The sequence below is a fragment of the Petaurus breviceps genome, unplaced genomic scaffold, assembly GCF_028583685.1.
Source record: "Petaurus breviceps papuanus isolate PSGF00001 unplaced genomic scaffold, PetGlider_PUasm1.0 90897, whole genome shotgun sequence".
NCBI classification, from domain to species: Eukaryota; Metazoa; Chordata; class Mammalia; order Diprotodontia; family Petauridae; genus Petaurus; species Petaurus breviceps.
Window position 1 is genome coordinate 26,159 of NW_027187374.1, and position 13,333 is coordinate 39,491.

Consider the following 13,333-nt stretch of genomic DNA (forward strand, 5'->3'; position numbering starts at 1 on the left):
CTTAGCAGCTGTGATTTTTGAGAAGAGAAGAGTATGTGATACAATATTCTGAAAGGCAAAAGAAAAAAAGCTTATAACCAAGGAAAATCCATTTGAAGAAAATATTTAATCTTACAGGGGTAAAATGGATGTTTCATGGAATAAAGATGACCAGTCTATGGAAATTAATAAAAGGAAGTAAAAAAATTTATATACTTTTATGCTATATATTGCTCCTTTACAAAAACCGATGATGTATTGGAGCATAAAAACTTCACCAAAAATGTAGAAAAGCAGAAATATATCATATTTTTATTTACTGATCACAATTCAAAAAATATCATATTCAATAAAAGTTCCTTAAAGAATTAAAAGTTAATTGGAAACTAAATAACATAACTCTAAAGAACTGATGGGTTAAGAAAAATTATAGAAACAATAGAAAGTTTCATCAAAGAAAATAACAATAATGAGATAACATACCAAAACTTACAGGATGAAACTAATGCAGTTTTTAGGGTGAAAATTCATGTAACCAAATGCTTTCATCAATGAAACAGAGAGAAAAAAATCAATTAATTGGGAACACAACTAAAAAACTTTAATGACAAATGAAAAGTCTTCAACTGAGCAACAAAGAAAAATTCTCAAAACTGATGATCAATAAAATTGGAGACAAAAGTCTATTGAATTGATAAACCACAAATTTAAAAAATAGTTCATATTAATTTTTTTAAAAGGAAAGCTATGTTGTTAATATAAAAAAGTTTTTAAAAGAACTCACAACAATTGAAGAGAATATAATGGCATTTATTAGAAACTATTTTACCCAATGGTTTCTTAACATCCTTATTTTCAGCCATTCTATTTAAAGCCTCTTTCATGAAATAGTTATTGACTTAGAGTTTGTCTTTGAAGGCCCTACTCTTTCCCAGCAGAATATAAACTCATTATGAGTCGGTATTGTGTCATTTTTTGTACTTGTATCCTCCTAACTTAATACAGTGTCTAGCACATAATTGGCACACTCAAATACTTCCTGATTGATTGATTATATCACAAATGGTCTCTCAGGCAAGTATTATTCTTCCTGTTTAATAAATGAGTGAACTGAGGTTTAGAGAGGTTAGATGATGTATTTACCTGTGCTAGTAAGGAAAGTAAGCATTAGAAGTGGGAAGTGATACCAGGATTCTCCTGACCTGAAGTCCCACATTCTTTCCACCATAATATGGTGCCCCTCTTAAAATAGTATATACAGTGACAGGCACTGTTACATGATGGTTAGCCATCTGGCCTCCACCCCAGGAAGACTTGGGTTTGAGGACTGCCTCAAACCCTCCTTGATTTTAATCAGGGGGTTACTAAATAGTTTGCCTTTGATTATATTTATTGAGTTCTTATATGATCTTAATAAATGCCTGAGAGACTCCTTGTTGGAAGAACATTTTTAAGGACCCATTTTGTTCTTCAAGATACTATTCTGTCAAATAATAAAAGAAAGGAAAGATAGATGGGGAAAGGAATAAAAAACAATATTCTACTCAAGAAATGCAATCAAAAGGTCTTCAATAACTACCTAAAAGCTATCAGCAATTAAAATAGTCCTATTTTCTCATCTCTTTAAAATTTTTGAGAATGAGGTATACAGCAATATATCTTTGAAAAAAAGAAAAAGTAAGACTGGTCAGACACAAAGATTTGGACACAAGCGAAACAACAGAACAACACAAATCAATGATTCAAACACTACAAGGAAGCCTAAATGGATAAAGATTCTCTATTTTTTTAGACCTTACCATGTAATTGATAGATTGTCCTTTGAATTGAATACATCAGCAAATATATATGAGACATGCACTAAAGACAGACCACAAGACTCATAATTGACAGGGAAGAAGAGAGTAGACCAGATTGCATTTGTACATGCTTATAATCTCTACTTCTAGGAGAGGCTGAGGTTAGTAGATTGCTTACTTTCAGAAGTTCTGAGCTTCATTAGCTGACAGATATTCCCACTAAATACAGCTTTAATATATAGAACCCTATGAATCAGAGGGATCATGCTACCTAAGGAACAGCAAACTGATATGGGTCAGAAACAGAGCAGGTCAAAGCTTTCATGTCAATTAATAGTAAAATCGGGGCCATAAGCTGACTGTTGCACTTACAACCTGGGTGAGAAAGGGAGACCCAGTTGAGAAAAAAAAAAGAAAGATAAGACATTTCATAAAGCTTTCAACAATTATAAGTTATTACCAAGAACATACAAAAATGATATCTTTCAATTCCATTTAGTGAACTTTTATTAAGCATATCCTATATGCAAAGCACTATGTGAGACATTGGAGAGACAAAAAAAAAAAAAAAGAACCCATACTCTTAAGGAGCTTACATTCTACTAGAGGGAGACATGTCCATGAAACACTGGGGAATGCTTGACTGAACAGATGACCTGAGTTGAACCCTGAAGGAAGATAAGGATTACAAGAGGTGGAATGAAGAAGGGGTCTGCCCCCAAGAGTAAGGAATGGCTTTTCCAAATGTAGAGAGAGAGATGGGATATGAAGCATTTACTGACTAATAGTCCAATTTGCTAAGAATATAGATTGCATGAAGGGCAGTAGTATGAAATAAGGTAGAACCAGCTTTTAGGGAGTTTTAAATGCCAGGCAAGAGACCAATAAAAACAATAGAAAGCCACTGAAAACTTACAGGCAGGAAAGTGACATGACCAAAACATTCCTTTTGGAAGATTTTTGGGGAGATTTTGAAAGACTGGAGAGTGGAGAGACTGAAAACAGGGAATTTCATAGTTTCATAACTTTAACATAAGTATTCTCACAGCTATGCTGCATGGTTGGTTGTGAATCTTGGAACATGACACTCTTCAAAGTATAAAAATAGTAATTGTCCTAAAAGGCAAAGGGTGAAACACAAGGTACCTACCTTTTAAATAGAAGGTAACATATTTTTAATGATAAACTACATGAAAGTGACATAAAAGGTATTACTTGGAAAGTATATGATTGGTGGATGCTGAGGATAAAAACAGGCTGAATAAGCCAAGCTGACGCAGACTGAAATGGAGGAAAAAGACATAAGGAGGCATTTTCCTCGCCCAGACACTGTAAAGCTTTGGTCCCCAAGGTTTCAACACTTGCTGGTAACTGTACCAAGGGAGAAATGAAGTGTCCAGGAAAAGAAACGTTTAAACCCTGACCTCTAACCATGAGTTTAGAATAATATAGTTCAGTAATATGTGTGAGATCAAGGGATAAATTAGGAAATATTTACAATTTGATTCAATAATCTTTTATTTACTTTGCATTCTCTTTTTATTAAATGCTTTTTGTTGTTGTTTCATATGTCATCTGTCTTGGTCTGGCAATGTATCATGGGATGTGAGCGGGGCAAGATGCTTAGAGATGTGACTCTCAATAGTAATCCAAAGTAGGGCATCAAACATGGAAAATAGCAAGTGGTTCTTGGGAACTAAATAGGAATTTGTGGAGAATTTAACCCATTAGATTCTGCCTTGTTAAGAGCTAGGAGATTTCAGTAAGATTTTGAACCATGTTATATGCGTTCATTTGATTATTTTATTAATGGTAGTAAGTTTATAATAAAACTTTTTTAAAGAAAATATGTGATTGTAAAAGGAGGTAATTCATGTTGCAAGAGTGAGGGACTGCAGATGAGTAGAAGTGTTGTTCTGCTGCATACAAAATATAAATAGATCTAGAGAACTCTTGTCATATTGGGCAGATCCACTGCGAAGCAGACAACATGAACAAGAGACACAAGCTTAAGAGGGTGTCGATGATCGGTAATCTCCAGAAATGTCGGGGACACCTATATCAATTTGATAATTCATCTATTGAAATAAAATGACTTTAGCTGACTCTTACTACTCTCCCCACCCTCTCCAATACAAACAGATACATTTTAAATTCTATTTCCTGTCTATGGTCATATGTTTATGCTGTTGGTCTTTTAGTGCTTAATATTCTTAAATCATTCTCCACTATATCATTTTGTAAAAAGAGTAAGTTTGACTTGCATTTTGTTTGTTGGTTCAAGAATTGTTTTTTTAATGTGTGGAATGCAATGTTTTATTTTGTTTTTCAGAGCTCAAAAGGCTATGAGAATGGTACTAACAGATTCAGAGTGCAAAAACAAATTCTGTACACCAAGGAAAGTAGCAAAAATCTGGTAAGTCATAAAGAAGGAGCATTTTCTTTTTTTTAAGAAGGAACATTTTTATAGAATCACATAATATTTTCTTACTGCCCTGCAGCAAGTCTATACTTAATCCATAACTGAAAAATCAATTTCTTAGTGAGTCACACTGTATTTATCTGGCAGAATGAAGTTTTTAATTCAACAGATATCTATTAAGTGCCCTCCTGTCACTAAGCATTAAGTTTAGGTTGTGGGGAAATGATACAAGTTGAAGAAAGAATATTCTTGTCTTCAAAAAAATTTACAAGATAGTACATCGAAAGAGAAGGAGGGATAAGACAAATATAGAAACACAGGAAAGAATATGGTAAGTTCTATAATAGATGTTGAGATTTGTGAGAACAAACCCCAAAAGCTGAAATAGTTTTAAGAAATTTATTATGTTGTTTGATAGAGGAGAGCTAGTTGGAAAGGGGGTATGGTTCCCTTTTGTCCAGGTTCTGGAAGATTTACATTATAAAAGATTTAGACTAGAGTGTCTGAACACCAACCATAAAACCACAAGAACACAATTAAACTATTTTGTTGAGAGGGCAATTTGAAAACAGAGTAGATTGAGATAGATATGAGTGACTGAAAACATCCAATAAAATTTGGGCAAAACCAAAACACAAAAAAATCCAAAACATAAGCTTGGGTCCTAAACAAGACCTGTGTGTGGGGATCCAAAGCAAAAATGCTTTGGGTAGATCTAGGACCTGGGAGAACCCAAAATACCTTGTAGCCATCTCCAGCATTTCTAAAGAGTCAGGTGACATTCTGGGTGTGGACAACCCTTAATCACATAGGATTTGATTTAAAAAGTATAATAATTTCTCGCAAACAATATCACAAATCATTTTCTCACAATATTCAAAAGTACTATATAGAGTAGAAAGAAGAGAGTTTATCTGTGGTTGGGGAATCAGGTAAGGTTATAAGATTTCTAGATTAAAAACCAAGTATCTTAAACAGTGGTGTCAAACTCAATTAGAAACCATACCTAAGGGACATTGCTGGCTACATAGAGATTTCAATTTAAAATATAATATCATCAACGTTTATTGTGTTTTTATTTAGTTAAATATGTTCTGGTTTGGACTACATTTTTTGACAACTCTGGTCCAAAGTACATTTGCAATTCTAAAATGTTTTCATCTGGTTTTGCTAATAGCTTTTAATTCTGCTTACTCTAGTCTGTTTTCATCTTGTGTTTTCGTTTAAGTGGGAAGCTTGAAAAGGATTTATAAACTTAACAAGCCTGTATTTATACATGCAAATATTCCAACTGTAAAGGAAATTTAAGTGTAATGGCTACTGCATATCCTGAAACTGGGATCTGAAAAGAGTGCTCGTGGTGATTTGTATCTGAAAGAGATCCAGATTACCAAATATTTAAATGCTTTAATCAGTTGGTCAGATTTCAAGGAAAAAAAATAATAATAAAGATGAGAGTTTTCCCTTGTCTGCTACTGCTTTATTTAATACTAAGGAGAGACACTTCTTTATAATATACTTAAATATTACCATAATATTTATTATGGAGCCATTTAAAGTAACACCCAATAGATTATTATGATTTTTAGGAACAATAAGAATGTAAGTAATTTACCTTTAAACTGAAACACAGTTTTCTGTTTTCTTTAAAGAAGGAATAGGTCAACATGTTAAATCTCCTAAATAGTGCTATATTTTGGGCCTTTGTTACACCTCCATGTGACTCAATATGGTTGGGGGGGGGGGTTATTTTAAATTAGCAAAAATTCTGAAATTTTTAAAAAAGACTTTTTAAAAAAAATTTTGATATGAATCCTAATTTTATACTCATTTGATTAGTATTTAAATTATAAATGATGACCTTCATATACTGTTTTGAAACACTATTCTGACTTCTGGTTTCTAAGTAAGGACTGCTAATATTGCTCTCTCCAGAAGGATGAGACAAAAGTGGATGCTGAGTACCCTACTCACGTCAATATTATCTAGATTCTCTGTGTTTTCTTGTAGCATTATTTTTCTGCTCCCTCCATTATATATTATTCCCACATTCTGCTTCAATGCTTCAATGCAGCATACACATGCACACACACACATATATGTGTGTGTATATATATATATATATATATATATATATGTGCATGCATGCATGTGTGTGTGTGTGTATGACCTTGGATTTTTCATTTCAAACTCTGACAGTGCTAGAAGGACTTTGAGTGAAGGCTCAGCAATAAATTGATGCCAGCTTAGCTAAATTCAAAGAGGCTCATTACCACAAAATTGGTCAAGGTACTGACAGTTAATTTTTGAATTCCTGTTCTAAGATTCCTGCTTTATTAAATTAATAATAGACTAATGCTAACATCACATGTACACTTGGATGAACACTTAAAAAGGTAAGTTATTCTAGCCCAAAGTCTGATGAAGTTTCAGTTCAGCTGCATAATCCCTCTAAAAAAACTCTCTGACATCCACAACTAGGAATTATTTTTAGCATGTTCAAAAATTTTTAATTATTTTTTCTTTTGTACTTGTTATATATTTAGGTTTTCCTTAAGGGCAGAGGCCTTGTCTTGTTCATTCTTGTATCCTAGCACAATGATTTGCACATAATAGGGACTCAATAAATATATATTGAACTAAATATATACAAGTTGTGTTTTAAAAAAAACTGGCTATTTGTAATAAATATTTCATAAACATAATTACATAAGATTATCAGAGGCAGCCTAGCACAATGTAGACAATGCAAAGAGAGTCTGTTTGATGGACTGTGTGACACTATACAAACCACAACCTCTCAGTATTCTAGAAAACTCTCTAAAAAAATAAGTTAAATAATACCTAATAGTATACATTGGTAGTAGAAATTCTCTATAGCTCTCTAGGAGCATTTAATCACAGGTCCAACAAAAGAAAAGAAAACTATTGGGTAAAATTGGGATCCTATTATGAATCTACTGTCTAAGAAGTTCAATCAACCATAGCATTGTTTAAGCATTCAATATTTGCTAGGTCTGAGGATATAAATACTGAGAACAAAACTGTTCCTACTCTCAAGGAACTTGCATTCTAAACAAAGAAACACCGAGCGCATGCATAAGTCAGGAATATAGAAAGAATAAGTTCAACCCAAAATAGCTTAGGAGGTAGGACCCCTTCAGTTGGAGGAATCAGGAAAACTTCCCTGTAGACATTTGTACTTGATGAAAGAGAGCATCCTGTGAAGGGAAAGTAAGGAGAAAGACTATTCCTGTCATAGGAAAGAGTCAGTACAAAGTCCCAGGGTCAGGGGGATGGAGTGCCATATCTGAGAAACAGCAAGAAGGCCATATTGGCCAGCCCATGACTATAAGATGGGGAGTGAAAAGCAATAAGGCTATTGAGATAGATAGAAGTCGTGTTAGGAAGGGCTTTAAAAGTTACAGAGGAGTTTATATTTGATCCTAGAGGAAATAGGAAACAGCTAGAATTGATTGAGCTAACCAAAGAAGTAAGTGTTTAATTAGAGACAATAGAAAGCCCCTGGAAATTATTTAGAAAGGGAATGATAGTGATCAGATCTGTGTTTAAGGATCCTCCCTGTGGCATCCATGTAGAAGATAGACTAGAGAGTGAAAAGACTTGAGGTATGAAGACAAATTAGGAAAGTGCTGGAACCATCTGAAGGCCTGAGTGAAAGTGAGGAGCTGAGGATGATTCCTGGGTTATAAACCTGAAAAACTGAAAGAATAATGATGTCATTGACCAGATAGGGAAGTTCAGAAGTATGGTTTTGGAGGTATTCCCAGATAATCAGTGAAAAGTCTATAAGCATACTTTGAAGTAACAGATATACCTTGCATTAAGTCCCCTAATAATGCAAAGACTTCTAAGTGAGATCCATAGCCTTGCAAACGAATTCTGCCTGACTACTCAGATGGCAAAAACCAAGAATGAAAAAAGTGTATTTTCTAGACTTTGATGTACAATGGAATGGACAGCTCATAGATCTGTTCCATGAGTACATAAAGCTTGGGTGATACCGTAGACAGAAAATTAATTAAGCCTGTAATTTTAAAAGATTAATAGATTGCATTTGGGAAATGAGCTAATAATGCCAAGATTCTCATCAAAACAAAGTCCCCATGTCTTCCCAGTAATATATATTGCTGTAAAGCATAGACTGACACAGTTCGTAAAAGCTTAAAGTTTTAAGTCACCCAAAGAGCAACAGAAAGATTCCTGTTAAAAGAGAATTGAATACAGCATTTCAATAAGAAGGGTTATAAAAGATATTACCTAATAATTACATGGCTAGAGAAGGAAGTGAGTTAGTTGCAGTGAAAGGAAGGTCTAACTAGTACACATCCTGCTTGTACTCACACAAAGACAAGTAGAGGAAGACTGTCAACCTATTAGGTAGAACCCCAATGGAGGATTTACTGGAAGACATGAACTAGAACCTCAAAAGATAAGTGTGTGTGTAGGTCATGGTCTTCATGATTAGAGGGAGTATTTACACTGATGAAATCACATATCCATAGCAATGTAGAAGTATTCTGATATCATACATGTATAACATTATAAAATGCTGACAAGAAAGGGCTACTTCCTTAGCCAGTGTTTGCTTTAGAATTCAGAAGATCCATCCATCAGTGCTGGTACAATTTCCAGTTACACAATTTATATTCCATCCAATCTGATAGCACTGAGCACCTTACCCTTCAGGTAGACTGCTTTTGGAGAGCAGGACATGAAATTTATTGCCATACTCAAATTCTACCTTACAGCTACTAAAATCTTCTAACTTTTAAATTCCACATGAGTAGTCTCTAAGAAGGTGAGGTCACCTCTATACAATAATGAGATATTTGAGGGAACTTTAATGACAGAATCAGTGTTTGATAACTATTAACTAGAATATCTTTCTTCTTTAAATTGGATTTCTAAACAGGAACCAGAGATTCAGAGTTTGTTATCAGATGGAGAAAATGGTACAATTCCACCAAAGTTCGTCACAGTACTACGTGGTGATGGAGGAAATGGGATGGCAGCAATCAGTTTTCTAGGTGCTTTGAGAATACCTGTGAGTGTTTTTCTAAAATGAGTTAAAATCTATTCTTTGTGTCTCCCATCTGATATCATTTTATAATACACATTGACAGTTTTGTTTGATTGTCCTACTAAAAAAAAAGTTTGTATTTTATGAATTGTATAGAGAAAAGAAAATCAATTTAGAATATCATGGTATGGTAGATATAGACACATCCACATGTATGTAGATAGATAGATAGATAGATAGATAGATAGATAGATAGATAGATAGATAGATAGATAGATAGATAGATAGATAAGTAGATAGGTAGATTGATTGATGGGTAGATGGATGGATGGATGAATGGATGGATGACAGATAGGCATTTAATTTTATTAATGTTTTAAAAAGGAGCATGATTGTTAGTTTAAATAACAACTTAAAGAAACTCTTAAATTGTCTTAAATTCTAAATGATTTTATATTTGTCAGGCTTATTTTTCCTTCCCATCTTAGAGTACTAATGAAAGGAGTACAAAAGTGTGAATGAAGCTCTGGATAAATTTCAGAAGGGAAAAAACTCTAAAGCAAGAAACCATAGTAGAAATGTTTTAGGAAGTATAGAAGCCTAATAAATACTCTCAGATTCCCTTGGCACACTTCATCATATTCTGTGCATTCTCTGTGCAGGGTTCCTACTATTAACAAAGTACAGAAAATTCCAGTGGAAGCATGTGAGGAATGGATTGAAATGATGAGGCAAAGCAGGATTTTTTTTAAATCTTAGTAATTTTTTGCCTTGTGCATATTGAGGAGCTCTAAGAATGGGATGGAAGGGAATAGGGAAGAGGGGAGTTACTCAGATACTAGAGAATGAGTTCCTGGTGGGTTAAATTTTTGTTTGTTAAAGCTATTTGATAAAACTAACAGGAACTTTAGGTTCTAAGAAAGAAATTTAAATACTATTCAAATACTATAAACTATAGGATGGGGAAAAGGGCAAAGACAAAGATGATATGTGAAGGACTTTTTCAAAGTCAGCAGTTAGATGGTAAAGGACATTGCTTCATGCTACAAATGTTCTATAAAATTTGCAAAGGTTCTACCCTTCCACTTGGGAATTTAACACATTCAAAATGTGGGGAAACATGAACATATATCTGGAAAACATAAAAGATTCTGTTTGAGAGAGGAAATTCTGTTCATGTCAAATTGAAACTAGAGATCTCATTACTATTTTCCTTATAAATATTTACTGAGTACTTGCTTTATACTTAATGCCTAAGCATTAAGGTGGTAGGTATGGGGAGAGGGCAGGTACACTGTTCCAGGAGTTTATAGTTCACTAGGCATACTATGACATTTACAGATGAATACAAGATAGTAAATGAGACAGCATAGTGCTCAAAGAATAGTTGAAAATGGAAATGGAAGACACTTTTAGTCAGTAAAAATTATGTAAAAGATCACATTTGACTGAACCTTAAAGACTTTTAAAAGGTGAGAATGAGGAGAACAAGCATTACAAATATAAGAGCTGAGTCTGTATATGTGTATAGAAGCAGGAGATTGTAGTCGAGTTTGAGGAATAGCTAGTGGTTCAGTTAGACTAAAACTTGGGCTGTGTAAAGGGGAATGGTGTGAAAAAAATAAATTAAATAACAAAGTAGTTTGAACAGCTTTTAAACATATATATATATATATATATATATACACACATATACATATATATATAATATATTCTCTATATTTACATTTATCTTTCAATACCTAGACAGCTATAGATCTTTTATTGACCCACAGTCAGGCTATCTGATGAATAGCCCCAGTTACCCTGTATGTAATTATATAGGGGTCCGAATTTATGTCTTATCAGGGAGAAAAGAAGATTGTTCATATGTGTGAGTTTTTGGTCATAATTCATTCAGGGAATTTTCATTAAGAATATATTATGCACAGAGCACTGTTGGGCATTGGGAGAGAAACAAAATCTAGAGAAACAGTTCTCACTGCTTTTTTTTTTCTTTTTGGAGGGCAATTGGGTTTAAGTAACTTGCCCAAGGTCACATGGCTAGATTTTTTTTTGTTTGTGTATGTTAAGTGTCTGAGGCTGGATCCAAACTCAGGTCCTCCTGACTCCAGGGCCAGCACTCTACTCACTGCTCCATCTAGCAGCCCCCTCTCACTTTCTTGAAGTTTATAGTTTAGCAGGAGAATAGAACACAAATACAAAAACTATAACATACATTATTATAAGATAAGTGCACTTTCAATGTAAAAAGTTTTATATAATGTTTGAAAGAGAAGGTAGGAGGCAACTAGGAGTGGATTTATAGAGAAGATACCATTTAGATTAGGCTTTAAAGGATGAGTAGGAGTTCAGTAAGCAAAGGAGAAATAGAATATTACAGACATAAAGGAATAGTCTTAGCAAAGACATATTCTGAGGAAAGAGAACCGTATGATTTATTGGAGTATTGAATATATGAAGGGAAGTAATATGAGATAGGATTGAGACCTCTGATTTCATTGGTATATGAAAATCCAGATGAGGAAACCTCCACCAATGCAAGTCAGCACTGCCTTTGCAGATTATAGCTGTAGAGAGCTGCCTGGAGCAATGAGAGGTTAAATGAATTGTCCAGTCATTACCATTTTGTATTAGAAGTAAGACTTAAATCCAGATCTTCCTGGCTTGTAAGACAGCTCTCTCCACAACACTTTGTTGCCTCTCTAAAATGAAATAAACTTTAGTACTGCCTAATTAATTTTTTTTTTTGCAGGGGGGAAGGCAGGGCAATTGGGGTTAAGTGACTTGCCCAAGATTACATGGCTAGTAAGTGTTAAGTGCCTGAGGCTGGATTTGAACTCAGATCCTCCTGACTCCAGGACCAGTGCTCTATTCACTGCGCCAACTAGCCACCCCTGTAGTGCCTAATTATAGAGGACCCTCAGTACCATGCAAAGAAGTTTTAACTTTACTTGGTAGACAGAGACCACTAAATATTTTTAATAGAAGTAACATAACCATATCTATCATTAGAAAAATATATCTGTCAGTAACTTGAAAACTCTATTGAAGTGTTGTGAGAGGGGAGGATGAAAGATCTATAGTCAGGTTATTAAATTAGTCTAAGTAATATATTCCTATGCTAGAGTAGTAGAAGTAAAATTAAGAAGAGAGGATGAATATGAAAGATGTGAAGATATAATCAGTAGGACACGATATCTAATTCAATATGAGATATGAGGAAGAAAGAAGAGTCAAAAGCAATGCCAAAGAAAACTGGGTGAATGATGAAATAGCAAAGTTAGAAGGAAGATAGGTTGATTTATTTTTTATTTTTTTATTTTAAGCAATCAGGGTTAAGTAACTTGCTCAAGGTTACATGGCCAGTTATTTCTGGGTGTGGTGCTGAGTGTCTGAGCCCGGGATTTGATCTCCAGGTCATCCCAACACTGGAGCCGGTGCTCTTACTCGCTGAGCCACCTGGCCGCCCCCGAAGATAGGTTGATTTTGAGGTCCTGAATATGAAATTGAAGTGGAGATGTCCTTTCGTATTCAGAGATATGGATCCAGAGCTCAGAAAAGAGGTCATAAACAGAGATAAAGACCTGGTGGTTATATGAATAGAAATGATAGTTGAAATTGAGGGAGTGGACAAGGTGACAGAGCAATTAGAGAGATTGGGAGAGAATCAGAAGAGTTTCTTAAGCCAAGGGAGGACAGAGTTTTCAGTAGGAGTAAATGGTCATCAGTATAAAAAAATTAGAGAGCAAGAAGGATAAGAAATAAAAACTGAAAAAATATTATTGGATTTGGTCACTGGGAGGTCAATGATAACATCTGAGAGAGCATCTTCAGTTAGTAGTCATAGCAAAAGCTAAATTTCAGGGATAGAAGATATGGAGGCATCAGGTATAGAAGGAAAAAAATTTAGAAAGTTTGGCAGTGAAGGGGGATGGTGATAAACTGTTAGCAAGATAAGGTAGAGGGGTGAGGAAAGACTTTAATTGTTTAAATAATTTGAGGTTAATATAGAATATCTATTGAACACATAATAAATAGACCTAGTTCTCAAATAAAAAAAAGATTGTAAAAATTTTACTGATATTA

General features: G+C 34.2%; 1 protein-coding gene across 1 annotated transcript in view; it reads left to right on the top strand.

Annotated features, from left to right (window-relative positions):
* Positions 1–13,333, top strand: part of LOC138151376 (glucose-6-phosphate exchanger SLC37A1-like) — a 71,483-nt gene that overhangs the window by 18,108 nt on the left and 40,042 nt on the right. The window contains exons 3-4 of the mRNA XM_069074827.1: positions 4,111–4,194; positions 9,137–9,268. Coding sequence (XP_068930928.1) covers positions 4,111–4,194; positions 9,137–9,268 — 216 coding nt within the window. The remainder of the gene's footprint in view (positions 1–4,110; positions 4,195–9,136; positions 9,269–13,333) is intronic.